The 27,655-nt window shown below is 44.4% G+C and overlaps 1 protein-coding gene across 6 annotated transcripts; it reads left to right on the top strand.

Annotated features, from left to right (window-relative positions):
- The first annotated feature begins 140 nt into the window (after positions 1–140).
- On the top strand, positions 141–26,483 carry smarcd3b (SWI/SNF related, matrix associated, actin dependent regulator of chromatin, subfamily d, member 3b). Of its 6 annotated transcripts, none has more exons than XM_061804689.1 (15): positions 1,071–1,422; positions 7,926–8,528; positions 14,221–14,426; positions 16,333–16,422; positions 19,118–19,160; positions 19,795–19,917; positions 20,018–20,140; positions 20,989–21,084; positions 22,165–22,266; positions 22,604–22,765; positions 22,848–22,945; positions 23,741–23,876; positions 23,957–24,079; positions 24,150–24,251; positions 25,268–26,483. In XM_061804689.1, the coding sequence occupies exons 2-15, from the start codon at positions 8,451–8,453 to the stop codon at positions 25,319–25,321; spliced, it is 1,536 nt and encodes a 511-aa protein (XP_061660673.1). In that variant the 5' UTR covers positions 1,071–1,422; positions 7,926–8,450; the 3' UTR covers positions 25,322–26,483. The 6 variants fall into 6 exon arrangements, with proteins under 6 accessions (XP_061660675.1, XP_061660673.1, XP_061660672.1 ...); XM_061804688.1 differs by having other exon boundaries at positions 1,072–1,422; positions 20,015–20,140; XM_061804691.1 differs by lacking the exons at positions 1,071–1,422; positions 7,926–8,528 and adding an exon at positions 141–498 and having other exon boundaries at positions 20,015–20,140.
- The last annotated feature ends 1,172 nt before the right edge of the window (positions 26,484–27,655 follow it).

The raw sequence follows: 27,655 nt of genomic DNA, 5'->3' as shown, positions 1-27,655 counted from the left end.
AAGAGTAGAGAGGTGTTGCACTGTAGGAAATCCTCCAGCCCACAGACAAAAAAAAAAAAAAAAAAAAAAGAGAGAGAGAGAGAGGAGGATAATAATTTGACGACGCTCCCTGGCTGTGGTCATTTTTCATCACATCGACTCTCCGGCGGCAGACCGCGCCTGCGCTCCTTCTCGCTTCCCTTTCCCCGGCGAGGCTTCACCCATTCCGGCCGTGTGGCGGCCGCATCCCCCGCCGTCCCGCAAGGCCGGCACCAGCCGCTAACAAGTCGCCGTCCGGTGATGGGGAAGTGACAGCCTCGAGTCTCCTTGTTTTGCTTTTTTTTTTTTTTTTTTTTGAGGAGGGGGGGAGGTTGTTGCTCTTGAAAAGCCGCGAGGAAGTTGAGGAAAGACCTGACTGGACCACACCACACCGGACCGGACCGGACGATCGTACGCATCCGACACTTTGTGCTGTTGAGTCGGCCCCCCCACCAAAAAAAAAAGAGGATGGAGAGAAAGGTACGAGGCTGCCGTATTTGCCTTTTTTTTTTTTCAATTTTAATAATTACTATTATTAGCACGTCGCTGCAGCATCAATTGTGTAAACTAATTTCGCTAGTCAATGCGGTTATTTAAAAAAATGAATTGGTGATAAACACCCCCCCACACACATTTTAAAATGGTGGTGTTTTTGGCCTCAGCTACAGCCGCATAGTGCAAGAGGCATAGAGGGGGGGGGGGGGGCTATTGGGGATGGGGGGTATTGGACTAGTTGGGTCTGCATCATTAGCCACCTTTCGGCAGACGCCGACTTGTTAACCTTGACTGCCTGTGGGGATTCGAACGTGCCACTTGAGAACCCGTGAAGGGGAGCCCCGAGCCACGAGCCGGAGCCAGGCCGGCAGGGAAGGAGGGCGAGTGCGGGGGGCTGCTCGCCTGGTTTGGTGCACCATCACCAACGCACCAGCATCATCCCCCATCTTGTGCCCCCCCCCTAAAAAAAAAAAAAAAGTTTCGCTTGTGCCATTTAATGCCTTGCGTTATTTGTTTACTTTATTAGGGATTTGGAACACTTTTTATTAGTCACGTGTCCACTGATGTTGTGCTAATGTAGCTTAATGCTCGTTAGCAAGAGGAATATATATAATATATAATTCTATTTTCCAAACCAGAGGATACAGGTGTTTTTTTTTTTTCTTCCTTAGTTTAGCAATAACTTAGTGTGACTTCAACACCCTGGGCTGCTAGTCTCCACTTTTTATTCAACATATTTTTTTATTATATTTTTTAGCTAAACGTGCTGTTTGTCTAATTACCACAAACGCTGAACAGACAGCGTGCCGCCTTCTTCAAAGCCAGTATCTGCATTAACGAATGATAATGTGATCTGTAATTAGTAAATATGCTATTTGCTCATTTATAACACCCAGCACCAGTTCCATGGTGAGTACATAATTATTATTATTTTTTTTTTAAGTGTGACTCAGGCTATAGTAAACCTTCGTTTAGCTTAGCAAACTGGATCTTCAACTCTTCAAATGCCTTCTCTCTGATTTTGCACTGTTTGTAAGTGCTAAATATGGTTTTTGCCTGATTATAATATTGTCAAGAGGGAAACGAGTATCTTTTTATTTTTAATTAGAAAAGAATCTTATGGAAAAACTTCAATGAGGTTACGGTTAGCTTCCCGAAGCTTAGCTTAATGCAGTTTCAAGACTCAAAGCCAGTCTCAGCTTGTAATTATTTTTAATTTGGGAGTATTATGTGGAAACCAACGTTCCCTTTTTAATTGGACTAGAACATAGTGTACATAATTAGCTTTTTGAAACCATAACTGAGGTTACAGTTAGCTTTGTTTAGCTTAGCAAACTAGATCAACTCTTCGAAGGCCTTCTCTCGTATTTTGCAGTTGTTTGTAAGTGCTAAATATGGTTTTTGACTGATTACAATATTGTCCAGAGGGAAAACAGTGTGTCTTTTTTTATTTTTAATTAGAAAAAAAAATCTTCTGGAAAAACTTCCATGAGGTTACAGTTAGCTTCCCTGAAGCTTAGCTTAATGCAGTTTCAAGACTTAAAGCCAGTCTCAGCTTGTAATTATTTTTAATTTGGGAGTATTATGTAGAAACCACTGTTCCCTTTTTAATTGGAACAGAACATAATGTACATAATTAGCTTTTTGAAAACATAACTGAGGTTACAGTTAGCTTGGTTTGGCCTAGCTGACTGTAGCTTCAACAGTTCTTTCAGTTTCTGTGTTTTCTTATCATTTGTGACTGTTTGCTTGATGACAATACCTCAACCAAGGTCTAACAAATTTCTGTTTTTAATTAGAAAAGAACACAATTATGGGTTTGGCAACAATAACAGAGGCTACAGTAAGCTTAGCTTTGTGCTAGTACTCAAAATGGACAGAAGTCCATATATAAAATTTCATGGTTTAATTGTTTTGGTTTTTTTTCTCCAAAACTGGTTGCGAGTTCGCTCCTAGCCTTCAATTTAACTAAGAAGGAGGGAACCGCAATTTTCTAGCTGTACCCCGACGCATACAAAGAGAAGCTTTTCAAATTAACAGCCATTAATGTCTCGCTGGTGATTCATATACGTGCTTGGTGGCTAAAACTGACGCGTCGGCTCGCGTCGCATTTGTATTAGCGTCACGTTATTCACTTGTCTGCGCTTCAGAGAGGCCCCTTTTTTTTTTAATGTAATAACTGTGCATGGATGTAATTTTATAGGCCTCGCAGAAAAAAAAGCTTGGGCTGCCTTCTCCTCCTCCTCTTCTTACTCCCGGTTTCCTGTTCAGCTCAGTTCACGGAGACGAGGTGACTCAGCTAAAAAAAAAAAAAAAGCACCTTACTCTATAGCTAGTTGTGCTATATAGCGAGGGAGGGAGAGGGTTGGGGGGCGGGGGGCAACGGACGACTGGTGGACCGTGCACGTGATTTCAAGCTTCGGTTCACGGCCCAAAAACGACGACGGGGTTGATTAGCATGCAAGGTAGGGACCCGGCTCCCGAGGTCCGATTAGGCGAGCGGCCGCCGGAGGCCCGAGCAGGCTTTTTAAGGGAATATGCCGAGGTCCCCCTCACCACTTCCCGAGTTTCTCCACCTGGAGTGTCAAAGCGCTCTTTTGTCTGCCAAGTAGTAAGGCTGCGGCCCTGGCTTTGTGTGATGTGTGTGTGTGTGTGTGTTTTTTTTTTTTTTTTTTTTTTTGTGCTACTTTCAGGCATAAATGGACAATAGGAGCACTTCCCTCTGTAGCGGCGGAGGAATGCGAACCTGCTCTATGGCGGGTTTGTTGCCGTGGAAACAAAATGGCTTCCGGGGGGGGGGGGAGAAAAAAAAACTTCTGCGCACGATTGATTTCCACTGAACGAGCCAGTGTAGAAATAAACATATGTTCCATTCAGAGAGCAAAAATCCTTGCGCGGAGTAAGAAAAAATATGCGAACCCTTTGGAGTGACCGCGGTACCGATGCTCAGTATTGCCCTTTTGAAATAAATTTGAAATGGCCCAAAATAAATCACTTAACAACAAAAAAAATTGCACAGAATTGCATAAAAACGTGATAAAGGAGAAGGCAGAAATGGAAACATTTCAGCACCGTTACTGCTCTCCCTCGGAGTGTTTATCCTTCGAGCCGCGCGCGTTAGCAATTAGCACGTATTGGCGTGTGTAGCATTTCTACACCCTCCGCTCGATTGTACGCGGTATCGAACTCCCGCCGGCCCCCTCCCGAAATGTCACTTTGTCGTTTCCGCTGGCAGATTATAGATTTCTTCAGGACTTAAATAGGGCGCTTTTTAAACTAATTACACACGACTCGTCTCCGAAGCCCCGCCAGCGCATTACAGCGACGTTGATGTCCTTTAAGTCGCTCGTGGACTCATTTTGTTCGGGTCCGAAATGGTCGCAGTGCGTCTGGCGAGCTTGACCCATTTAGATTTCCAGCATCGATAATGTAGAACACCGAGTACAAAGTGGTCTACGGTGTCTCTAGCAGCGGAGTGCAGGTAGCGTGACTTAACTAGCCCAAAAAAAAAAAAAAACGCTGACTTTGTCGTTTTTGCGGGTATAAAAAGTCTGCACACCCTTGTTTTTGTGACGCTTGCACGGGGCACCGTTTAAAGTATCCCAGGGGCCTTTTAATGACTGCGTGATGTCTACAACCTTGCTTCGGGTTAACTCCGCAAATGTGTGCTCGTTTTTCCCGGCCCGGGTGCATCAAGTGCGGAAAGAAGCAGGGCCAACGTGTTTTTTTTTTGTGTCTGGAATAGTTTCTTCGGATGATGATGATGATGATGCTCTGGCCTGGCTCGAGTCCCATTGGCTGCTGTAGTTTCCAGCTCTGGGCAGATTAAGCCGTCGCCATGGTTACAACAAACAGGAAATGCCCCGGAGCAGGTGACGCTCTGGATGCTTTGTCCTGCCCGAAACTCCCTCGCGTTGGTTCTTTTTGGAGTTTTCTGTATTGTGCTCACGTCCTTAGCCGTTTTTCCTCTTTAGTGCCGTTTGGGTTTTTGCAGGCTTTTGATGGTGGTCCAGGAGTTCCCTTTGTACAAAGTGGGTTTTGTATGCGGGAGAAAGGGACCCTTGAAAAGGGGGGCCCAGGACCCCGATTCGCCCTCTTTTCACGTCGCCCCTCGGTCCGCTTGACAATGAAGTTGATGGAGCTTCACCGCAGGGGAGATTAGCACATAGGTTTACCTGCACAATCAAACCAGGTCCACTTCATTTTGACTACTTTGGTCGTGTAGTTACTTTGTGATAGTAGCCTGCAGGGAAATTCAAGCCTCCATTTAAAAAAAAAAAAAAAAAGTGAATTGTTTTTGTTCACTGATCAAAAGTTTGACGATTTTTAGCCACAAAGACACAAATAATAGAATATTTTATTTAACAAATTTATAATTTAAGTTTTTGTGCATTTAAATTTTTCACGTGTTTTAACATAAACAAATGCAGAACCAACTTTTTTTCTAATGAGTAAACCTTTCTTTTTTAATTTTAAAAATCTTAGGTTTTTTTTTTTTTCAACTCCAAGATTCTTGAATTTTTTTTGTTTGTTTTTGTTTTTTTGTGGGTGTTATAAATGTTTCACACCTGCATTTCTATCTATAATTATTATTTGATTTTTAAAAATACTCTTGTTTCTTTAGGTCATGAAAATTTAAAAAAAATGTATTTGCTGTGGGACTGTTTAAAAAAAAAATCTAGTTTAACCTTTATCGACCCATGTAATTCAATTGCAAAGCCTCTCTTTTGTAATGGTGGACTTGCAAATTTTTTACCTAAAACTGATTCATCAGAAAAATGTAAAAAAAAAAAAAAGCATTTGAAATATTTTACCATTTGCGTTTGTAGATTTTTTTTTTTTTTTTTTACAACCTGCTTGAGTTTCTGTCGAGTTGAGTAGATGCTTTCTGTCGCCCCCTTTTGGTCTGAACGACGAAGTGTCTGAAAAGGATTCAAAATGGTGACGGGGAGAGAGCGTTTGAAATAGCAAATGGCGAACGGAGCGTACCAAAACCTTCACAGCACAACGCTGGGCCCGATCCATGTTTAGTACACGTTGCTTATTGTGTGGTTTATGCCTGTGAATGCCAAGGCGTCGATTTCTTTACCGCTTGCTCCCCCTGTTGGCCGTGCAGTACCACTACGCTTGAAACCCCCCCCCCCACCCCAACTATGGTCTGACGACATTTTGTGTACTTACCGGTTGATATTGTTCAGAAATATTACATTTTTCAAATGTTGCAGTACACTTGCTTCAATGGCAGGGGTCACCAACAAACCTGGGGAAGCAAAAGGGGGTCGGGGAGGGGGTGGGTCCCTCAATTCCAACATGGAAGGAAGTTTGAAGGATGGCCCCTGCAGCGATATTAATGCGTCGTATGCAAATTTCCCAAAAGCGTCTATTTGACGCTTTGCTGCTGTTTTCGTGCCAAGGAAAAGGAGACGCATGAGTGTGCGCATCGCTCACTTCCTTTGTCATTCAAAATATCCTTATGAATATTTCAAGCCTCTGATTTGACGGCAGTGGGTGGGCGGCGGGGTCGGAGGTCGGGAGAGGAAGCACCGAAAGCGGGGCGCACGGATTCCGATTTGGAATATCGCGAACAGGGTGGGCGGCACGGTGGGTCAGCTGGTAAAGCGTTGGCCTCGCAGTTCAGAGGACCCGGGTTTGATCTCCCCGTGCCTGCGTGGGTTTCCTCCGGGCACTCCGGTTTCCTCCCACATCCCAAACACATCCAACATTAATTATTAACACTCTAAATTGCCCCTAGGTGTGGTTGCGAGTGCGATTGGTTGTTCGTTTCTATGTTCCCTGCGATTGGCTGGCAACCAGTTCAGGGTGTGCCCCGCCTCCTGCCCGTTGACAACTGGGATAGGCTCCGGCGCTCCTGTGACCCTTGTGAGGATAAGCGGCAAAGAAATTGGATGGATGGTTAATGGGACACTCTAAATTGCCCCGAGGTGTGATTGTGAGTGTAGCTGTCTGTCTCTACGTGCCCTGCGATTGGCTGGCGACCAGTTCAGGGTGTGCCCCGCCTCCTGCCCGTTGACAGCTGGGATAGGCTCCGACCCTCGTGAGGATAAGCGGCAAAAGAAAATGGATGGACGGACGAACGGTGCACATGTATCGCTAATCGAAAATTGACAATCAGACTCAGGAGCGGTCCGATTGTCGGGCGCCTGGTGGTACGTGCGGAACCCGTTTAAGAGTCATCGAGTGTGACATCACATCCTGCCGCGGTCCCGGCTCGTTTCAATCCGACGGAGGAAACGAGTCGCGACCCGCGACAAACGCAGGAAGCGGAGGCGCTCTTGACATGGCCGCCGGTCAAGTGGGCTTTTCAGACCCTTTGGGAGGACGCCAACAGATGTGAACGCAAATGGTTCCGTATTCAGGAAATCGATTCTCCGCATCACGCACGGGGTTAATAGTCGGCTCCAGCGGCGGTGTGACGTCACAGTTAAGGGGGCGGTCACTTGTTGCTAGGCAGAATTTAATGGGAGCGACTTGGGGTGGGGGGGGAACACAGCCACGCCCACGAGGCTTTATTTCAAATATATTTTAGTAATATCATGAAATTAAAAGTAAGACTATAATTAACTTTATGTTGAATACAAAAATGTTACTTCATGGTATATGCAAATAAATTCATGAAAAAAATGAAGCATACAATGGTTAAAAAAAAGTGAAGAAACATTTTATTTAAATGAAAATAAATTAGAAGCACTATAAGGATGCTAATAAATAATAGACACTCCAAATTAGTAAATTTAAGCAATAAGTATACATTGAAATTCATTAAACCCGTGCTTTTATAAAGAACCATAACTTTCAATTTTTAAAAATAAAAATCATTCAAGAAATTCATAGGTTTACAAACTACTATGAAAATAATTATTAATTCAAATAACTTAGTAAAATATATTTATTGAATATTTTTAAAAAAAACAATCTGAATACATTAAACTCCATTAAAATAATTTTTTATTTCAATAAAAACTATTTTTTATTTATCTGTAATTTAGGGAACATTTTTGAAAAATTAGCAAGATTATTTTACTCAAAAATGACAATAATGATGAGATATGGGTAATAACCTATCTATCTATCTATCTATCTATCTATCTCTATCTATCTATCTATCTATCTATCTATCTATCTATCATCTATCTATCTAAATATTACCAAGAAAATAAATAATTTACACCAAAGAAAACTTATCAAGGCTCATTATTTAAATAAATTAATTCTGTCGTGGAATCGCTACTCTGTATTAAATATAACAACAAGCGGCACTTCCCCTTTAAAAAAAAAAACACTTTTTTTTTTTTCCTGCTCACGACCTCCGACTCGGTCACCTCGCCGTCCGACCGCTTTACACCCCCACTCAGGTCCCCCCCCTCCCTCCCTCCCTCCCCCTTTTTTCCCAGCTTCCTCGCTGTGTGCCGCATGTCCTCTTATCTCACCAGCGGAATGCAACGCAACAGCTGTGCAAGGGGAGCGGGGCGGGGAGGTGGGCCGGCTGAACCCCCCCTGGTAGACCCCCACGGCAGAAGCAGCGAGCAGCAACCCCCTCCTTCTCTCTCTCTCTCTCTCTCTCTCTCTCTTTCTCTCTCTCGTTCTCTCTCTCTCCCCCCCCGAAACGACATTCCGGGCTCCTCAAAGGCAACTTAAAAGTGAAGCAGACGTACACTAGCGAGGGACTCGGAGGGGGAAGGAGTGGAGAGAGAGAGAGAGGGAGAGAGAGAGAGAGAGAGAGGGAAGGAGGGAGGTGGAAGGAGCGTCAGGGACAGGCAGAGGAGGAGGAGGAGGAGGAGGAGGAGAGCACAAAGAGAAGGAAAGTGGAGCAGGGGAGGGGAACCGGAGGCTGGCTGGCTGGCGAGGGAAAGACAAAAGAAGGAGAAAGGGAGCGCGTACGAGGCGGCGGGCTCCAGGCGAAGGGGGGACCGCACCAAATGGCCACGGAGGAGACGGCGGGGGGAGCCAGGAAAGCCACCAAGAGCAAACTGTTTGAGTTCCTGGTCCATGGAGTGGTGAGTGCAGCCGTCATTGAAAGGCGGGGGGGGGGGGGGGGTGCCCAACGCGTGGCCGTGTGAAGGTTATTCCCCCCCCCCCCTTCCCCCCGTGGATCGCATTCCCGGGTTCCGTTCGGGCAGGGATGGAGGAACGGGGGAGAAGGGGGTGGGGTGGGGTGACGCCGGATCGCCGTCGCTTGTGGAAAAGCAGGCGGGTCGGTTGGCGGGCGGGCAGCTCCCCATCTTTGGGCTAGCATGCTCCGGACGCAAGGATGGAAGAGGGGTCGGCGGGGCGGGGGGGGGGGGGGAGACCCCGGCGTAAGGTCGCCGGACGCTAACGGAGGCGAGGCGGCGCGGAACAATCGCTCCATTCATGTGTGAAATGTCAGGTCGGGTATGCGCTCAGGAGGTTACCGTGACTGTTAGCGCTGCGCGCGCGTGTGTGGACGGTGACACACTCGAGATGCAGGCGAGCAAAGTTCCGGCTCGGCGGGGTGGCCGGTCGGATTCCCGTCGGGCGAGCGTTTCCTCCTCCTCCTCCGCGCTCGTTTTCACGCCCGTGTTCCTGTGACGTCGCGAGCCCCGTTCTCGGCTTTTCCGCTCGATCCAAACTGTCGTCGCACTCGTAAACATTCGGCAGCTATTCTAAACCCCCCCCCCCCCAAAAAAAAATCGCATTTTAGCGCATGTTATTGCATTTCAAAATTAAAATGGGAATCGGCGCACATTTGTCACCTTTTTAAAGTGACTCGAATGATCCCCCGGATAAAGTTCAGCTGTTCTAGTAGGCTTTTCCTCGCGTTTGTCCAGTCGCGGTCCGCAGCGAGCTCCCGCGTCATTATTCAAAGATATCACTCGTATGTTATTTTTTATTTTTGCGCCAAAAAAAACCAAACTTGCATTTGAATAGGGTGAGGTGCTGGGGAGGGGGGGAGACGGGGGGGGGGGGGGGGGTTGTTATAGCTACTGTATTTGCCCTGGCAAAGTACAATCGCACAATTGTTCCCAAAATGTCCAAACACAGAAGTTATACATTTAAAATTATTTTAAAAACACATCATAATTATATTTGAGCCCCCCCCCCCAAATAAAAGACAGCTAACTCGTAATGTATTGAAAATGCTGTTCATTTGTGATAATGTACTCTCAAGGCTACGCCCCCCCCCCCCCCAAAAAAAGGTTCACACACAACACTACAACTGTTGTCGCCATTTGGCTTAGAATAATTACATTTTCGTGAAAGCGTCTTATTTGCGCACAATATCTTTCATTATGTTTGACTTCCAAGCGCCGTCACGGAATACCCTGAACTCATTCGTCAAGGTCGCCGCCGCCCGTACACGTCGTCGCATTCAAACTGAAGCGCCGTAGCTTCTCCATCCTCGGCTTTTATTCAAAATAGCGGATGTCAGTCTTGGTATTTTCTGTCAATTTGTCCAAAATACATATTCAAAGAAGAAGTATTATGAGCGAGGCTTTTACGATGGCAGCAAACTTCGCAATAAGCTGCGAGTGATTCGTCAAGAAAATTGAATTATTATCATCGTTTCAGCCTGCTGACCTGATGCTAACACAAAGTAGCATCTTGAACACAAATGGTGCACCAACACGTGAAGACAGACAGAATTATGACAATCATATCTTCTCCATCCTTTGCGAAAAATGACTAATATTAGTGCCGTACTGATGAGCAGTATTGATGGGGGGGGAACAAGCTTCATTCTTTATATCCATCCATCCATTTTCTTTGCTGCTTATCCTCACAAGGGTAGCGGGGAGAGCCAGAGTCTATCAGAGCTGTCAACAGGCGGTAGGCGGGGTACACCCTGAACTGGTTGCCAGCCAAACGCACCGCACATAGAGACAAACTCTCACACTCACAATCACACCTATGAGCAATTTAGAGTGTCCAATTAATGTTGCATGTTTTTGGATTGTGGGAGGAAACCGGAGTGCCGGGAGGAAACCCACGCAGGCACGGCAAGAACATGCAAAATCCACACATGCGGGGCCGGGATCGAACCCGCATCCTCAGAACTGTAAGGCCAACGCTGTACCAGCTGATGGTGTAGTGGTACACACGGCGTGGGGCGGGCAGCGTGGAACCGATTCCCGCTCAGTGATCGTGACTGACTGGCGACCAGTTCAGGGTGTAGTCCGCCTTTCGCCTGAAGCCAGCTGGGATTAGCACTAGCTTTCCCGTAACCCTTGTGAGGATAAGCAGCTTGGATAATGACATGTGCCATTACTGTATGTTCCTTATAAAGTACAAAACTACGGAGTACTGTATAGCATTAAAATACACATGGTGACAATTTTTGGGGCGGGAACGGATTAATGGCATTTCCATTCATTTCAATGGGGTAAGACGATTTGGGGGGAAAAAAATCGCCGCGGCGGGTTTGTGGTAGTGTGCAGACGGGATGAGCTATTGTGTCTTCGACAGGGGCGGTCGTCGCGGCGCCGGCGCCTTTGGGCAACAATGGCGGCGCTGATTGATGAGCCGCACGCACGCGTCATCTCCACGGACCAATTAACCTTGATGAGGAGGCGGGGGCCCCCCCCCCCCGCCCCCCCCAGAAAAAACCTCACTCCACACCTCGCAAAAGCTGTTAAGATGGAAAAAAAAAGTCACGTTGAAAAGTGTGAATGTTTATTTTTGCACTTGCGGCGAGGCCTGATGTTTCCACTCTTCTTCTTCTTCTTCTTTTTTTTTGTTTTTTGCGCAGCCGTCGCCTTGACTTACAAGTGGAATTTGTTCCGGGGCCGAGCTCGCAACTCAATGCGCTTGTATTCCAAAATCGATTTCACCCACGAATCCGTTCCGGACATTCTGTAAACACTTTTTAAAATAAAAAAATTAGTTCTGCATTTTATAAACACGAGCGCCTGACCGATATGGATTTTTTTTTTTTTTTTTTTTTTTTTTTTTTTAGGGTTCATTCCAATTAAAAAAATAATCATAATAACTTCTATTTTGGTCGCTTATTGCGTACAAGAGGCAAAACAAATGTTTAACTTTGCTTTGCCCTTTTCGTACTTGTTGAAGGGTTAGGCAAAAATTAAGAAATTCGTTGATTTTTGCAGGTTTTTTTTTTAAATGTTAATTTGAATGTCATCAAATTTGTCTTTTTTTATGATTTATGAAAAAAAAAAACGTGCAAATTCCACACCGGAAGCCCTCCCTTGTTTTCGGTGGTACAAGTAGCATTAGTGGCTCCCTCTCGTGGTACAAGGAAAAATCGTTCTCCGTGCATAGTTCAGTTGTATTTCACTTTTCACGTTTCATACTTTTGCATTTAATCTATGCGCCTCTGTTCAAATCTGTTATAGTGCATCATAATAATATGAAATGGGCTTATGCAAGTCATGATGAAAGTATTTGGGGGTATCGGTATTTGGTGGCTCAGCTGGTAAAGCGTCGGCCTCACAGTTCTGAGGACCCGGGTTCGATCCCGGACCCGTCTTTGTGGAGTTTGCATGTTGTCCCCCGTGCCTGTGTGGGTTTTCTCCGGGTGGGCACATTAATTGGACACTCTAAATTGCCCATAGGTGTGATTGCAAGTGCGAGTGGTTGTTCGTTTCTATGTGCCCTGCGATTGGCCGGCAACCGGTTCAGGGTGTACCTCACCTCCTGCCCGTTAACAACAATTTCGGCTCCAGCGTTCCCCACAACCTTTGTGAGGATAAGCGGCAAAGGAAATGGATGGATGGATCATTGGACACTCTAAATTGCCCCTAGGTGTGATTGCGAGTGCGATTGGTTGCTCGTTTCTATGTGCCCTGCGATTGGCTGGCAACCAGTTCAGGGTGTGCCCCGCCTCCTGCTTGTTGACAGCTGGGATAGGCTCCGTCGCTCCCTGTGGCCCTTGTGAGGATAAGCGGCAAAGAAGATGGATAGTTGGCCACTCTAAATTGCCCCTAGGTGTGATTGCGAGTGCGATTGGTTGCTCGTTTCTATGTGCCCTGCGATTGGCTGGCAACCAGTTCAGGGTGTGCCCCGCCTCCTGCTTGTTGACAGCTGGGATAGGCTCCGTCGCTCCCTGTGGCCCTTGTGAGGATAAGCGGCAAAGAAGATGGATAGTTGGCCACTCTAAATTGCCCCTAGGTGTGATTGTGAGTGCGTCTGTTTGTCTTGTCGTGCCCTGCGATTGGACAGCAACCAGTTCACGGTGTGCCCCGCCTCCTGCCCGTTGAGAGCTTGGATAGGTGATCCTTGTGAGGATAAGCGGCAAAGAAAATGGATGGATAGTGTTTTTGAAGCGGTACTTGGGGCAACCGAGTAAAGAGAGAGCTTACGTTGGCCTAAGTTTGGCCTCGCCACGCACGCGCTCGCATGCCGACGCTCGTCTCGCATGTCCGCCGCGGAGCGGATCTGATTGCCGGCTGCTCGAAACCCGTCGGCCAGTCACGACGGACCCCCGCGAGGACTCCCACCTTGTCACAATCCCCCCCGAAACACTCCCATGTCATGTGTGGGAGGGGGCGTTTGCGTAAAAAAACAGTTGGGACAAAAGAAGAATAAGGAGGTCCTGAAGGTGACGACATTGGCGCGGCTGAGCCCCCCCCCCCCCCCCCCGCCCGACCATATGTTGTCTTCAACTTCCTCACTGACCCCCCCCCCCCCACAACCCCCTCCCACCTGCCAAACAAGAGTGACAGCAGCGCCTGTTCATTCTTCTTCTTCTTCTGATCACCGGATCGCGAGCTTCAAAACGCTTTCCATAAACGCGCGTCGTCTTCCGCGCCTTTTGAGTCCCTCGACTGCTTGACTCGTCAAACAACGCCATTTTTAGTCACGTTTTGTCGTATTTTCGGCGCTTTCCCGTTTTAGTTTTCCGACGACGCTCTTTGTAATTTCTCCCCGCCCACCCCCACGTGACTCCGTGGACGGTCTAAAGATCACATCAGCCTTTTGAAATTGACAAACATGACAGGGAAAAAAAACCCAAAACAAACATCAGCGTAGGTTACGAAATGTCAGATCATATCTGCAGCGCTAAATCAAAATCTCAAGGTGTTATGCGCATTAATCTTTCATTTTTAGTTTCATTGTTGCTTTTAAAGACCCCGCGGAGACAATAACGGAACAAACAGAATAGAATTCTACACAATACCGCGTCTTTTTTTCGCAACTTTGCCATTCTTCTTTGAAGTCGAGGAATACAGTTCTAATCCTTTATTCTATTCAAGTTTGACGCAGAGCCCCGCCCACTTTCGACACAAAAAGGCCCCACAATGCGGCGTCGCCCGTCTGTCCGGTGATTCCTGTTTGCTGTGCGCGTTCGCTGTGATTCGCCCAAAATGGCCGACTTCGCGTTCGAATCATTTTTCCGCACGCGCGCACAAACGTCGCTACCTCGCCCGTTGCTCCGCCCGCCGAACGGAGGCGGCGGGGACGCAGCTGCCGCCGGGGCGAGCGACGGGAGCAGGTGAGCGCGGGCCAGTTGTTTCCAGCCGTCAAAACGGAACCGTTAGCGTTGGGTATTTTTTTTTTTTTGCGTGTCAATGAAAATTGTGCAAGCTCTAATTGCAGCTGTGCTCTGAATCTCTTGCGTTCACTGCTGGAAAATGATTTGCTCTCATACATACTAAATACATACTGTATCGCTACTGTATCAATACTGTGTCACTCTCAAAAGTCAAACGTTTCCACTCACACAAATGACTAAAACTTGCACTCAAAACCCATGTCGTGTCTCGTCCCCAGCGTCCCGGCATGCCGTCCGGGGCCAGGATGCCCCACCAAGGCGCTCCCATGGGCCCCCCCGGCCCACCCTACGGCGGCAACCCGGCGGTGCGTCCCGGCCTGCCCTCGCCGGTGATGGAGGCCGGCCGCAAGAGGCCCGCCCCGTCCCAGCAGGTCCAACAGCAGCAGCAGCAGCAACAGCAGGCCGTCCAGAGCCGGGCCAGAAAGTGAGTCTGAACCCGAAGACTGCACTCTTGGATGAGGTCACAGGTGTCAAACTCAAGGCCCGGGGACCGCATCCGGCCCGCTGCGTGATTTTATGTGGCCCGCAAAGGCAAATCGTGTGTATCAACTTCTATGATTTTTTTTTCAAAATTTTTGTTCAAAACTGTACCAAAATTTCAAATTTTGACAAAATCTGCGACAAAAAATGAGTTTGACACCCCTGCATGATATGATTCACTGACTCGAGTCATCTGATTCGCGGAAACACCGCAAACTCCAGTGATTTGATTCACTGAGTCAAATTTGTGGACTGACAGGAAACATCACAAACTGCAGCGGCGTGATTCATTGAATGGAGTTGGCGGATTTGACGGAAACGGCGCTGACTCAGATGTTTTCGTTCCGCCGAATGAAATACGCGGACTCGGTGGAAACACGGCGGACTCGCCCGAACTGGGCGACCGGCTCGAGTCAGCGACTTGAATTGGCCAAAACTCGGATGATTTGCTGCAGAATCATAGTCACCTTTATTTGCCTCAACACACAAGAAATTCGTCTCGGATACTTGGAGGCGCACTAGCACGACTGTAGAAAAATTAATTTTCAGATGCTGATATAATCCAGCCGACTCTCAGATGATTCATTTCACTGACTCTAATTAGCAGACGCGCCGTAAACACAGCACACTCAAATGATTCGAATCACTGACTGGAGCTACATAACCCTCCAGGCTCAGATTTGATTCACTGACTCAGTCTCGTACTTGTGTATGATATAAAAATGAAAAAGTACCTTTAAAGTGCACATTATTATTATTTTTGTGTGTAGTGATTCGGGCTGACTTTTCTTTTGTTGCTTTTTTTGCCGTTCTGTGAATTTTCGGCCTTGAATCGGCGTTTCAAGAGGAAGCTTCAGGTTTCCCCGGCAACGCGGCCGCGCTTCCTCCTTCTGTTGCCAGGTCGACAGCTTTAAGAATTTCTTTTTGATTTTTTTTTTCCTAAATCCTAAACGTGACAAAGAATTTTAATTTGTAAAAAAAAAAAAAAAAAAAGTCATTTTGCTGGCGTTGGTTTCGGTCTTTATCGTTGTGTTGTCTGCACGTGTGCTTGTTTGGCATTATTGAGGATTGTTTGGGGATGAGCGTGGCCCTCACACACACACACACACACAAACACTTGTACAGGATTAGTGCCATCTTGCGGCAAATTTGTTCACAGGAACTGTATTGGAGTGAGTTGAGGAGTTTCGTTTCAGCAAAACTAGCGCTTTTCTGCTATCTTATGGCGTCTTGGTGTCAAGGAGCTGTGTTGTATCAATAAAATATTGAAGTTAGTTGATCAGTTTCGCTCCATCCGTCCATTTCCCGAGCCGCTTATCCTCACAAGGGTTGTGGGAGTGCCGGAGCCTATCGCGGCTATCTTCAGGCAGGAGGCGGTTCATTTAAACAAAAAAAAAAAAAATTCAAAAATCTGCCATTTTGTGACCTCATGGTATCAAGGAAGTCTGTTGAAGTCAGTTGAGGAGTTTCATTTCCACAAAAGTGCTGCTTTGCCGCCGTCTCGTGGTCTCTTGCTGTCAAGGAACTAAGTTGAATTGAGTTGAGGAGTTTCGGGTAGGCAACGCTAGTGGTTTGGCGGCATTTTGTGGCAACTCTAAGCAATTATAATACATTTTTTGGGGGGGCAATTACAACGTTTTGTTATTCACAGCATGGTCCCCATTCCCAAAGAATAATTGCACATTTTTTTTACCTTTTTTTTCCTCGTTATGTTAACATTCCGACTATTTTTCTCGAAAGCAGGAAGAAAATTTTCAAATTAGTACTGCCCAATGTCTCCATTTTGGGGGGGGGCTTGGGGGTCCCTGTTCCCCAAAAACGTCTGCCCTAACGGGTCAACCGATCCCCAGGAAGCCGCTGGGATTCCCGGGAGCCAGCGAGATGGCGGCGAGGCCGATGGACATGAGAGAGCCCCAATCAGATCCCACGCTCGGATCCAAGTAGGACCCCCCCTTTGTTCCGCTGCATGTCCCGTTTTCCCCTTTAACGGTCCCCAGAACCCCTCTAAACTCCTCAAAAAAAAAAAAAAAATAATAATAATAATACACCAGCACCTTCCCGAATGAGAGGATCCTAGACGTAGCGGTGCATGCTTTGGACTTGGAGCATGGCATGATGGGAAAGGATTTCAAACAGGACCCAACCCTGTTTTGTTTAATGTTGAAATGTCATTTTAATGATATTTTTTTCCCCCTTTTTTTTTTTTCCTTTGCCACGCTCCCTAGACGGCCAAACCACACCCTTAAGCGGCCATCTTGTAGCACCCCCCCCACCCCCTCCCCATTTGGCATGCTTTATGGAAAGCCGTTTGAGCATTTATACGACCTCCTGCTCGTGCGCCGAATTATGAATGTAAACCAGCGTGTGGCGTAAAAAACGCGTTCAAACGGCTTTCCGTAACGCTAATGATAGCGGACTGCTAACAATATGCATAACCATCTACTAATCTAATCAAATCAATTCTCATAAGGCTTAATCCGCCATCGCTTTTAACTCTTAACGACTAAAAGTTGTTTTTAACTTCTCAACACAAGCGCAAAAGTGATCAAACTAACCCGATGAATGTTTTCTTTCTATACTTGTTTTTGCGAAGCACTTGCATGACTTCAGCGCACTTTTCGTCACGTCGAAATGAGGCTGAATGGGAGGCTTTTTTTGTTCCTTTCCGGCCGCTTCAAGTGCAAGAAAAACACGGCCTGGAATCCGGGAGGGAAAACGCACACATTCGTGTCAAAATACTGAGAAAAGTCCTTAAACTTTGCATGGGCAAAGTATTATCGTCTGCAGGCCACATACATTTGTTGTATTACTTTTTTTCCCCCCCTCCCTGAAAATTGGTGAATTTTTTTTAATTCAAATTTATTGAAAAGGCTAATAAAATAAACCAAAAAAATCCATTAACTACGCCGAAGACACTTTTTATTATTATTTTTTTAAATGTATTTATGAATTAAAACATTCAAATGTGATTCAATGGCGAATTAAAATGTGTTTCATAATTCATATAATATTTCACCGTTTTTTTTTTCATTTTTCTCATTTAGTAATGTGTTCACAGCGTTAATGTTTAAAATATTAGTAATAAAATCCTTAATTATTGCAAGGGGTAAATATCTGGTTGATTGATTCAAATAAACTAATTAATTAAGTTGATCTAATCCAATTTTTTTGTTAGAAATATTTATTTTTTCCTAATTTTTTTCTTTATTCAAATGAATAATAAATTATTGTTAATTTATTGTTAATAAAATAAACGGGAAAAAAAATCCATTCCATTAACCACGCCGAAGACACATTTTTCTGTTAATTTATTTATTAATTAAAATATTCAAATGTGGTTCAATGACTAATTAAGATGTGTTTAATAATTCATATAATATTTCAGTATTTTTTTTTCTTTTTTATTTTCTCTTAATAATTTGTTCATTGGATTAATGGTGAACATTTTAGTAGTTATTGGAAGAGTTAAATATTTGGATGATTAATTCAAATAAATTAATTAACCCAATGTAATCAATTTTTTTGGGGAGGAAATATTTTTTCCTAAAATTTGTTTTTTCTTTATTCAAATGGCTAATAAATTATTGTTAATTTTGTGTTGATCATAAAATAAAAAAATTCCATTAAAACTATATAATTACACTAACTACGGTACGCTTTTGTTAATTTATTTATGAATTAAAACATTCAAATATGGTTCAATAGCGAAAATGTGTTTAGTTCATATCATATTTCAGTGTTTTTTATTTTCATTTTTCTCATTTAATAATTTGTTCACAGGATTAATGGTAAAAATAATATATATTATCAGGAGTAAAATCATTAATTATTGCAAGAGTTAAATATTTGGCTGATTAATTCAAATAATAAATACATTCAATCTAATCCAAGATTTTTAAGAAATTCTTATTTTTTCCTAAAATGGTTATTTTTTCTTTATTCGAATTACAAATAAATCACTGTTAATTTATTGTTAATAATAAAACAAACAAAAAATTCAATTCTATGAACTGTAATTAGATTACACTAGAGACATAGTTTTTGTTAATTTATTTATGAATTCAAATGTGTTTTAAAGGCAAGTTAAAATGTGTTCAATAAGTCATGTAATATTTCAGTTTTTTATGTTTATTTTTCTCTTTTAATCATTTGTTCACAGGATTAATGGTTAAAATATTATCAGGAGTAAAATCATTCAATTTTGCAGGAGTTAAATATTTGGCTGATGAATTCAAATAAATAAATGAATTAATAACTTCAGTCTAATCTTTTTTTTTTTTTTTTTTTAAAATACACAAAACTTCCCGTCACAAGCGGAGCGGTCTCTCCTGACCACGTTTACCAACGCAAACGTGCCCACCTGACTTGTGCCTCGGATGTGCCCACTTTTTTTTTTTCGGGGGGGGGGGGGGGGCTGTCACGGGCGTTCTCTCTCTCTCTCCAGGTTGGGCCGCTGCACACACACACACGCACACACGCACACACACAACTGGGACGCCGGATGCGGCCCAGCATTTCGGCAGATGGCCCGGCCGCTACGCTATCAGTCGCCATAGTAACGTGCTCCCCCTTTTTCCTTTCTTTTTTTTCCCCTCCTCTTTCTCTCCCGTCTTTTTTCCCTCCCTCTTTCTCCAGCGCAAAGAGGAGGAAAATGGCAGACAAGATTCTTCCGCAAAGGGTAAGGCTACATATTTTTGCTTTGTCTTTTTTTTTTTTTGATGAGTGGGAGGGGCACGCTCGTTGGGATGTTTTTTTTTTGGGGGGGGGGACTTCATTTGGGTTTTGTTTTTTTGTATATTTAAATGGCGACGGATGCACGATGGCGGTGGAGGTGGCTAGCGCGGGTCAGGGACGGGGAATGAGGGGTGAGGGGGGGGGACAATGAAAGCGGCCATTTAGAGGAAGGGGGGGGGGGCGGAGGGTCCAGTGGTGTTGTGGGGGGAGTGGGGTCTAAGTGTGGATTTGAGCGCAAACCCTTCGCAAGCACTCCAAAATCTTCATCGAGATCAAAATGTATGTCCCGTGTTCACAGATACAGATTCCAATATTGTTATTATTAGTAAACGTACTAATATCTATTTGATATTAGTAGTAAAAGCTAGTATCAAAATGATGTACCACAATAGATATTGATACTGATTGGCTTTCCAATACTGATACCAGGTGATATAATATTGATACCGATATCTGTACCAATACAGATATCAATATTGATACCGTTACTGATATTTTAGAACGATTAAAGCATTATGAAATTGCCGAAATGAGCATTTTTGTGAATTTTTTTCCTTGCATTCGGGTCACATGTTCAGATCCGCGAGCTGGTCCCCGAGTCCCAGGCCTACATGGACCTGCTGGCCTTCGAGCGCAAGCTGGACCAGACCATCATGCGCAAGCGAGTGGACATCCAGGAGGCGCTGAAGAGGCCCATGAAGGTAATAGCGCTCCGCCGCCGCCGCCTCCGCCGCCGCCGCTCTACCCGAGAGCGTGCGATCAACAGCGCCCCCTTGCGCGGCGTACGCCCGGTGTCAGCAGCAGAAGCGTAAACTGAGGCTGTACATCTCCAACACCTTCAACCCGGCGCGGCCCGACGCCGACGACTCGGACGGCAGCATCGCGTCGTGGGAGCTGCGCGTGGAGGGGAAGCTGCTGGACGACGTGAGGCAAAAACTGTTCTTCTCGTTATTACAAAAAAAGCGTTCCGAGGAAAGCGGGGTTAAAATAACATTTCAAAAAAAAACAGATGCCACGTCAGAAAATGATGTCAACTAATCATAAAAACGTGGAAAAACAGAGCTCGAGCTGTTCTTGCCATTAGTGTAAGGGAAGCATCCTGGAAACCAATTTGAGGGAGTTATGCAACACGCGCATTTTACTAAAAAGCGTCGGCCTCACGGCTCTGAGGTCCCGGGTTCGATCCCGGCCCGGCCTGTGTGGAGTTGTTCTCCCCGCGCCTTGCGTGGGTTTTCTCCCGGGTGGCCAATCCGGTTTCCTCCCACATCCCCCAAAAAACATGCAACATTACACACTCTAAATTGCTCCAGGGTGTGGGTGTGGCTGTTTGTCTCAATGTGCTTTGTGATTGGCCGGCGACCAGTTCAGGGTCCCCGTTGAGATTGATTTCTGATTACAAAACTAGCTCATAATTCTATCGTAACATTTATTTACATTGCATGTGACATGCTACCAGTTAGCATCTACGCCGTGGTTTTCAAACCCTTTGTGCAAAAGACATTTCAACACAAACGGTGGATGCATGTAATGTAACAATATTGGGCATATTCTTTATCCTCTGCGATGACATATATTACTACAGCAGCTTACTCCTGTATAATATAATTATGTCTAATATAATAGTCGCAGTAGAAGGACTCCACTTTTTTTTTGTGTACATGACCTCCCGGTGGCCAAGGCGGGCACACGCGAAGGATGTTAAATTATGACACACGACCTGTTTGAATGCTTTACATTGTGTATGATTATGTTATTACGACTCTGTTCTGTAGCCCGGCAAGCAGAAGAAGAAGTTCTCCTCGTTTTTCAAGAGTCTGGTGATCGAACTGGACAAAGACCTCTACGGACCCGACAACCACCTGGTAGAGGTCGGTACCCGATCGTTTTTTTTCTCGGGTGGGCGCAGACTCCTAATAATCGGCACGGTACGCTTTCAACAATTCGAAAAACATTTCCCGAAGCAATCGGTAAGAATTTCGTCGCTGGTCGGGGGCCCCGTGCAGGTCCACGTGACCCGCATGCCAGAAAACTGTCGCGACTGAGGTCAAACTGTTGAGGCAAAATGATCAAGCAAGCTTTAACTCGCAAACCCATTGCAGACTTTTCGCTTGCGGATGTTCTTCCGGCAGCGTAACGAGCGCCGAATAAAAACGAGCGTTAGCCGGCCGTCAAAACAGATTGAATTAAAAAAAAATAATTAATAATAATAAAATTAAAAAAAAGGAGAGTTGAATGACTCAAGGTTGCCACTTTTGTGAGGTCAGTCTGAGAAACCGGTTCCGTCTTTTGAGTGCTTCGTGATTGTGGGGCGAGTTGAACGGAAGCAAAACAAGGCAAGCAGCTTTTAGCGTGGAAAAGCTGCTTATCCTCACGAGGGTTGCGCCGGAGTCTATGAAAGGCGGACTAAAAAAAAACAAACAAACGTAACCACGTTGATGAAATTATTGTTGTCAATAAAGAATTATTGCCATTTTGTTCTGCTGCCCCTTAAACAAGATCAAATTAGAGGATAAAATTAAAGATGTCATTTTTAGATGTAAGTTTGATGGATTAAATTAATAAATGTGTACATTTTATAATTATTTTTCAAAAGTAACTAATGATATTGTCTTGTGATTAATATTCTTTTAATTGATTATTCATTCATTATTAATTCATTCAAAAATTGTTTCAAGTACTATTTGTATTTACAATTTTTGTTATTATAATTATTTTCTGTCATTATATCACACATTTTGTGCTAATTTCTCTAATTTAATGCCCCCCCCCCATTCAGCAAGCAAATTCCGTCATCAGATAAGAAAAAGTTTCAAGGGCTAAATTTATTTTTTTTTATGTACATTGAAATATAGCATTGAAAAAAAAAAAGGATGCTGCTTGTAATGCCTGCAATCGTCACAAGGGGGAGCCAAAGAAAAAAAAGGGTGCTGCCTTTTGTGTCTTTTCAGTGGCACCGCACAGCCACCACGCAGGAGACCGACGGCTTCCAGGTGAAGCGTCCGGGAGACGTGAGCGTCCGCTGCACGCTGCTGCTGATGCTGGACTACCAGGTGACGGGCGCCGCGGCACTACTTCTCCGACTCAAGTCTTCTCTCTGTTTGGCATTATGTCTGACCTTATTTTTTTTCACATTTTTTTAAAATCAGTCTTTATGCTATGGGCAATTTTTTTTTTTTTTTTTGCCATGTTGTGGCAACTTGGTGTCACGGAGCTATTTTAAAGTGATCTGAAGAGTTTCATTCAGTCAGAAAATAGCGCTTTGCTGCCATCTTGTGGCATCTTCTGGTAATTGTTGATCTTTTTCATGAGGTTTCTCAGTGACTTGCTCAATGACTACGCCTCGGGGGCATTGTACACATACCCCCCCCCACCCCTCTGTATGGTCAGCCCCCCCAGTTCAAGCTGGACCCCCGTTTGGCCCGCCTGCTGGGCATCCACACGCAGACGCGCTCGTGCATCATCCAGGCGCTGTGGCAGTACGTCAAGACCAACAAGCTGCAGGACTCCCACGACAAAGAGTACATCAACTGCGACAAGTACTTCCAGCAGGTACACGCCCCCGAGCCGCCGCAAAACTATTTGCGGTCTCCCCCGGACCGCGTGGCGTGACGTCGTCTAGAAATGATTTCAGATCTTCGACTGCCCCCGGCTCAAGTTCTCCGAGATCCCCCAGCGCCTCACCAACCTCCTGCTGCCCCCCGACCCCATCGTCATCAACCACGTCATCAGGTAGCGAGCGGCGAGAAACCGTCCCACCAAATTCGTCTCCGTGCCGCCGTACAAACAGGAAGTACAAAGATTCTTTTCACCATGGAACGAGTGCAGACGTCTTTCAAAAATCACGTTTATCTGGTCATCCCAAAAAATTAATAAAAATCTAAAAACTGGCAGCAATCAAAAGAACTGGGCTCTTGTGGGAAAGTCTTGAGGTAAAAAAATTGTAAATAGTGGAAGTTTCTACCTTAAAGGGGCTGCTCCACTAAAAGAAATGCGGCATGATTCCCGGCCTACAGTGCGCACCTTGTTATAAGCCTCGGTACACCGAAAGCTAGCATTAGCGCGGGGCTAGCGTTAGCGCGGCAGTAGCGTTAAATTCTTTCTGTGTACCGTAATTCCCGGCCTACAGAGTGCACCTGGTTATAAACCTCGGTACACAGAAAGACTTTAACGCTCGCGTGGGACTAGCGTTAGCACGGGGTTGGTGTTAGCGCAGCACTAGCATTAAACTCTTTAAACTCCTTCTGTGTACCGTAATTCCCGGCTTACAAAACGCACGAGTTTAACACTAGCGCGGCACTGGTGTTAGCGTGGCACTAGTATTAAACTCTTTAAACTCTTTCTGTGTACCGAGGCTTATAACCACGTGCGCTAATGCTAGCGCTGCGCTAACGCCAGCGGTGCATAAACCGCGGGGTTGGAAAGCGTGTGAAAAAAGTCGCGGCTAATTGGTCACGGAAGTAATTTGAGCTTTAAAAAAAACAAACAAACAAAAAAAAAACTACTAAATTTTTGCCACTTTCTCAGCGTGGACCCCAACGACCAGAAGAAGACGGCGTGCTACGACATCGACGTGGAGGTTGAGGACCCCCTGAAGAGCCAGATGAGCAGCTTCCTGCTGTCCACCGCCAACCAGCAGGAAATCGCCACGCTGGACAACAAGGTGAGGACGGGGCCGACCCCCCCATCTCGCCCCGCCGGGCCCACCTGACGCCGCCGCGTTTTTTTTTTTTTTCTCCCAAGATCCACGAGACCATCGAGTCCATCAACCAGCTGAAGATCCAGAGGGACTTCATGCTGAGTTTCTCGCGGGATCCCAAAGGCTACATCCAGGACTGGCTCAAGTCCCAGAGCAGAGACCTCAAGGTTCCCCTTTTCGGACTCACTTGCGATGTCGAGAGCGCCGGCAGGTTGACTCGCGTCCGTTTTGTTGCAGCTGATGACGGACGTGGTGGGGAACCCCGAAGAGGAGCGGCGGGCGGCCTTCTACCACCAGCCCTGGTCCCAGGAGGCCGTCAGCCGCTACTTCTACTGTAAGGTCAGCTGAGTATTAGAAATAATAATAATAATAATATTTCAACCTCCTCTTTCTATTTTTATTTTATACCCCCCTTCTTCTTTTTTTTTGTATTATTTTTTTTAATTTTTACATCATTTGCAAATAATCCCAAATAATTGATTTTACTGTAAGATGAGCAAACATTTTTTGATAGTTTTTTTCATTTATAATATCAAAGAAAGAAAACCCCAGCCCAATTTTTGATGTTTTTATTCATTTTCACAATTTATATTCAATATATATTTATATATTTTAATAGATTACATTTTAGGGTATTTTATTTTGATATGTTCTATTTTTTTGTGTGTAATTTCCCAATTTTGTGTTAGGCTGAGGAACTTGATTACTTTCTATATTTTTAAAATTATTTCTGTATTTTTTAAAAAATAATTCAGCTGTAAAGTGCGAAAACCAATCCCTCTTTTGTATAGTTTCATATATTTATACTGTAGAGTTAGCAAACGCTAACTAACTAAATGCTAACGCTAGTGCTAAACTCTTTCTGTGTACCGAGGCTTAAAACCAGGTACGCTAACGCTAGCGCCCCGCTAACGCTAGCATCACCGCATAGACGGCAGGGTTGAAAGCGTGTGGGGGAAAAAAAGTCGCAGCTTGTAGGCCGGAAATTACAATAATTAATTTTATATACTGCTACTCCCCTCTCTTTGGTGATTTTTTTTAAAATGTATTTTTTAATTTAATGTTTGTTTAAATGTATTTTTTAATTTATTGTGTATCCGTACTCGCACCAGAGCGCTAACGATAACTCGGCGCTAGCGTTAAAAAGAGGCTTACAACCAGGTGCGCTAACCCTAGCGCCGCATCACTGCATAAATTGCGGGGTTGAAAGCGTGTGGAAAAAAGTCACGGCTTGTAGGCTGAAAATTACAGTCATCATTTTTTATATACTGCCACTCCCCTCTCTTAGATGATTTAAAAAAAAAAACATTTTGAATGTATGTTTTTATTTATTTTTGTATCTGTACTCCCACCAGATCCAGCAGAGGAGACAGGAGCTGGAGCAGGCCTTGGCGGTCCGCAACACCTAAACAAAGACCCCCCCGGCACGTGTGTGTGTGTGTGTGTGTGCGTTCTTTGTGGTCGCAAGCGAAGCCCTCCGCCAAGGTCAGAAGATTAGGTACACCAGCACTGAATCACGCCGCGTCGCTAACATTTCGTCCCGGATGTCGTGTCGCTAAAGAACCAAAATATTAGGAACACAATCTTAGTCGTGCGTCGTCTATGTAAAAGATACATAATGAAGTGAAACAACATCACAAAAAAAAAAAAAAATGCGGAAATTCCCCCCCCCCCCTGGAAAAAAAAAAACGAACTGCATCAAGTCGTTTTTCGCTAAAAGCGAAACGTCCTTGGCGGAGGTAAAAAGGACGCCGCCAGACCACAAGGCTGTTTTTGTCCGTTCTCTGACACGAGTTCAAACTCATCACGGGGAAGAAAACGACAAGCGAGCTTTTGCCCGTGAGCGAGCGCACGATACCCGCTCGCCCGGGTGTGCGCGTTACACGTTCATCGCACCAGCAAAGTCGTCATCGGTCGCAGCTACCGCGCGCGCGCGCACTTTTATTTTATTTCTTCCGGAAATTAATCATCGCACTTCCAAAGTGTCACGTTTGGAGTATTGTCGTCGCAAACGTGAAGCCACGCGGCGGGTGTTATGCAAATCGGTTTGAAGTGCAGATTGCCCTTGAGCAAAAATGAGCGATTTTTCATTGATGAAACGCGAGCACGCTAACACTCGGGATGCTAACATGTAGCAAGATGGCACCCTGAGTAATTTGGGCGTGTGTGATTTTTGAATTTTCAAGAGATGTGAATGTAAATATGTTTGTGGGTCGTCGTCATCGCGTCTGACTGTGTTGGTGGGGGGTCGCCACGTGCTGCAGACGCCCCCCCCCCTTTTTCCATAAACTCACCTTTTTATTTTTTTTTTTGCACTGTGGTGTAAATTGTCCTCTTCCTCGTTTTTACCGTCACCGTGGCAACGCACACTTCTTCTTCACCTTTGCCTATGCATGCTCCGCGGATCAAACACTAGCTGTACATATTTAGATACAATACTTGCATACAGTATGTACGGATTGCTCGCTTGGTCAACACGTGTACCGAATGGTACTTTCGGGCCGGGCCGAAAAGAGAATTATAGCATGAGAGTAAAGTTCTGTTTTGTTTCTTTTTTTTTTTTTAAAGTTTTCTAATTTAAAAAAAAATCTTTGAAGACTTAAATTGTAGAAAAAAGGCATAATATTACAATAATAATCAGACTGTCAGAAAATTTAAAAAAAGCCTATATTACGAGAATAAAGTTGTTATCGGGAAATATATTTTTTTTTTTTTAGGAAATCAATCTAATTAAAAAAAAAAGTAATATCACTCATAAATTCAGAATTCTTTCAAGACTTAAATATATTATTACAATAATAATCAGATTGTCAGTAAATCAATAAGACTAATATTACGAGAATAAAGTTGTAATTCTCAGGAAATATAAAATTAGTATTATGAGGATACAGTTGGTTGTTTTCCTAAAAAAAAAAAAATCTCAATCTTAGAGTTAAAACGTTTTCTAATTGGAAAAAAAAGGCATAATGACTAATTTAGAATTCTTTCAAGACTTAAAATATAGAAAAAAGGCATATTACAATTTTAATCAGACTGTCAGTTAATTAAAAAAAGCCGATTATATTATAAGAATAAAGTTGTAGTTCTCAGGAAATATTAGTATTATGAGGATACAGTTGATTTTTTTTTTTGGAAAACAATCTCAATCTTGTGGTAATTTTTATAAACGCTGTAACATGTTGAAAAATTCAAACTTGTTCCTATGGGATTACTGTACATCTTTATGAATTGCGTTTACGGTTTATGTTCTAAAATACTTCCCATTTTTTTTTCTTGAAAATATACAATTTCTCACATCGCGGCATTTATTCTCAAAAAGAAAACAACAAAAAAGGACTTTACTCTGACGCGATAATTTCTTTTTTCAGTTGTGGCCCAAACTTTGTAAAAAAAAAAAAAAAAGAAAAAATTGCCTTCTGTAATATTTTTTTGCCAAAAAAAAAATAATAATAATAACCTGAGCTACCAGCAAAGCATTCAAACTGTGGTTTCTTACTTCGGACAAGTTAGAGGAGAATCTTTCATCATGAAGAATTCTTGGAGCTCTTTTTCTTTTCTCGACTTCTAACACCTCTTGACTCATTAGCGCCCTCTCGTGGTGCGGGGGACACTCGCGGCGTCTCCTCACACAAAAAAAAGTTCTCGTCCGCTCGCTTCCTTTGCATTGCATGTTTTTCTTTTTCTAAGCGAGGCCGCTCCTCACTTATGTTGTACACACACATACACAACAATAACAAAAATAA

The sequence above is a fragment of the Syngnathoides biaculeatus genome, chromosome 19 (genome assembly GCF_019802595.1).
Source record: "Syngnathoides biaculeatus isolate LvHL_M chromosome 19, ASM1980259v1, whole genome shotgun sequence".
NCBI lineage: Eukaryota > Metazoa > Chordata > Actinopteri > Syngnathiformes > Syngnathidae > Syngnathoides > Syngnathoides biaculeatus.
This window is presented reverse-complemented; position numbering and strand designations above follow the sequence as displayed.

What these genes read in the sequence shown, in the direction of transcription:
- smarcd3b (XM_061804688.1), top strand. Translation starts at nt 8,451, where the DNA reads ATGGCCACGGAGGAGACGGCGGGGGGAGCCAGGAAAGCCACCAAGAGC. An exon ending in GTCCAGAGCCGGGCCAGAAA is followed by an intron (nt 14,427 to 16,332) that starts GTGAGTCTGAAC and finishes ACCGATCCCCAG; the next exon opens with GAAGCCGCTGGGATTCCCGG. An exon ending in AGGGGAAGCTGCTGGACGAC is followed by an intron (nt 20,141 to 20,988) that starts GTGAGGCAAAAA and finishes TCTGTTCTGTAG; the next exon opens with CCCGGCAAGCAGAAGAAGAA.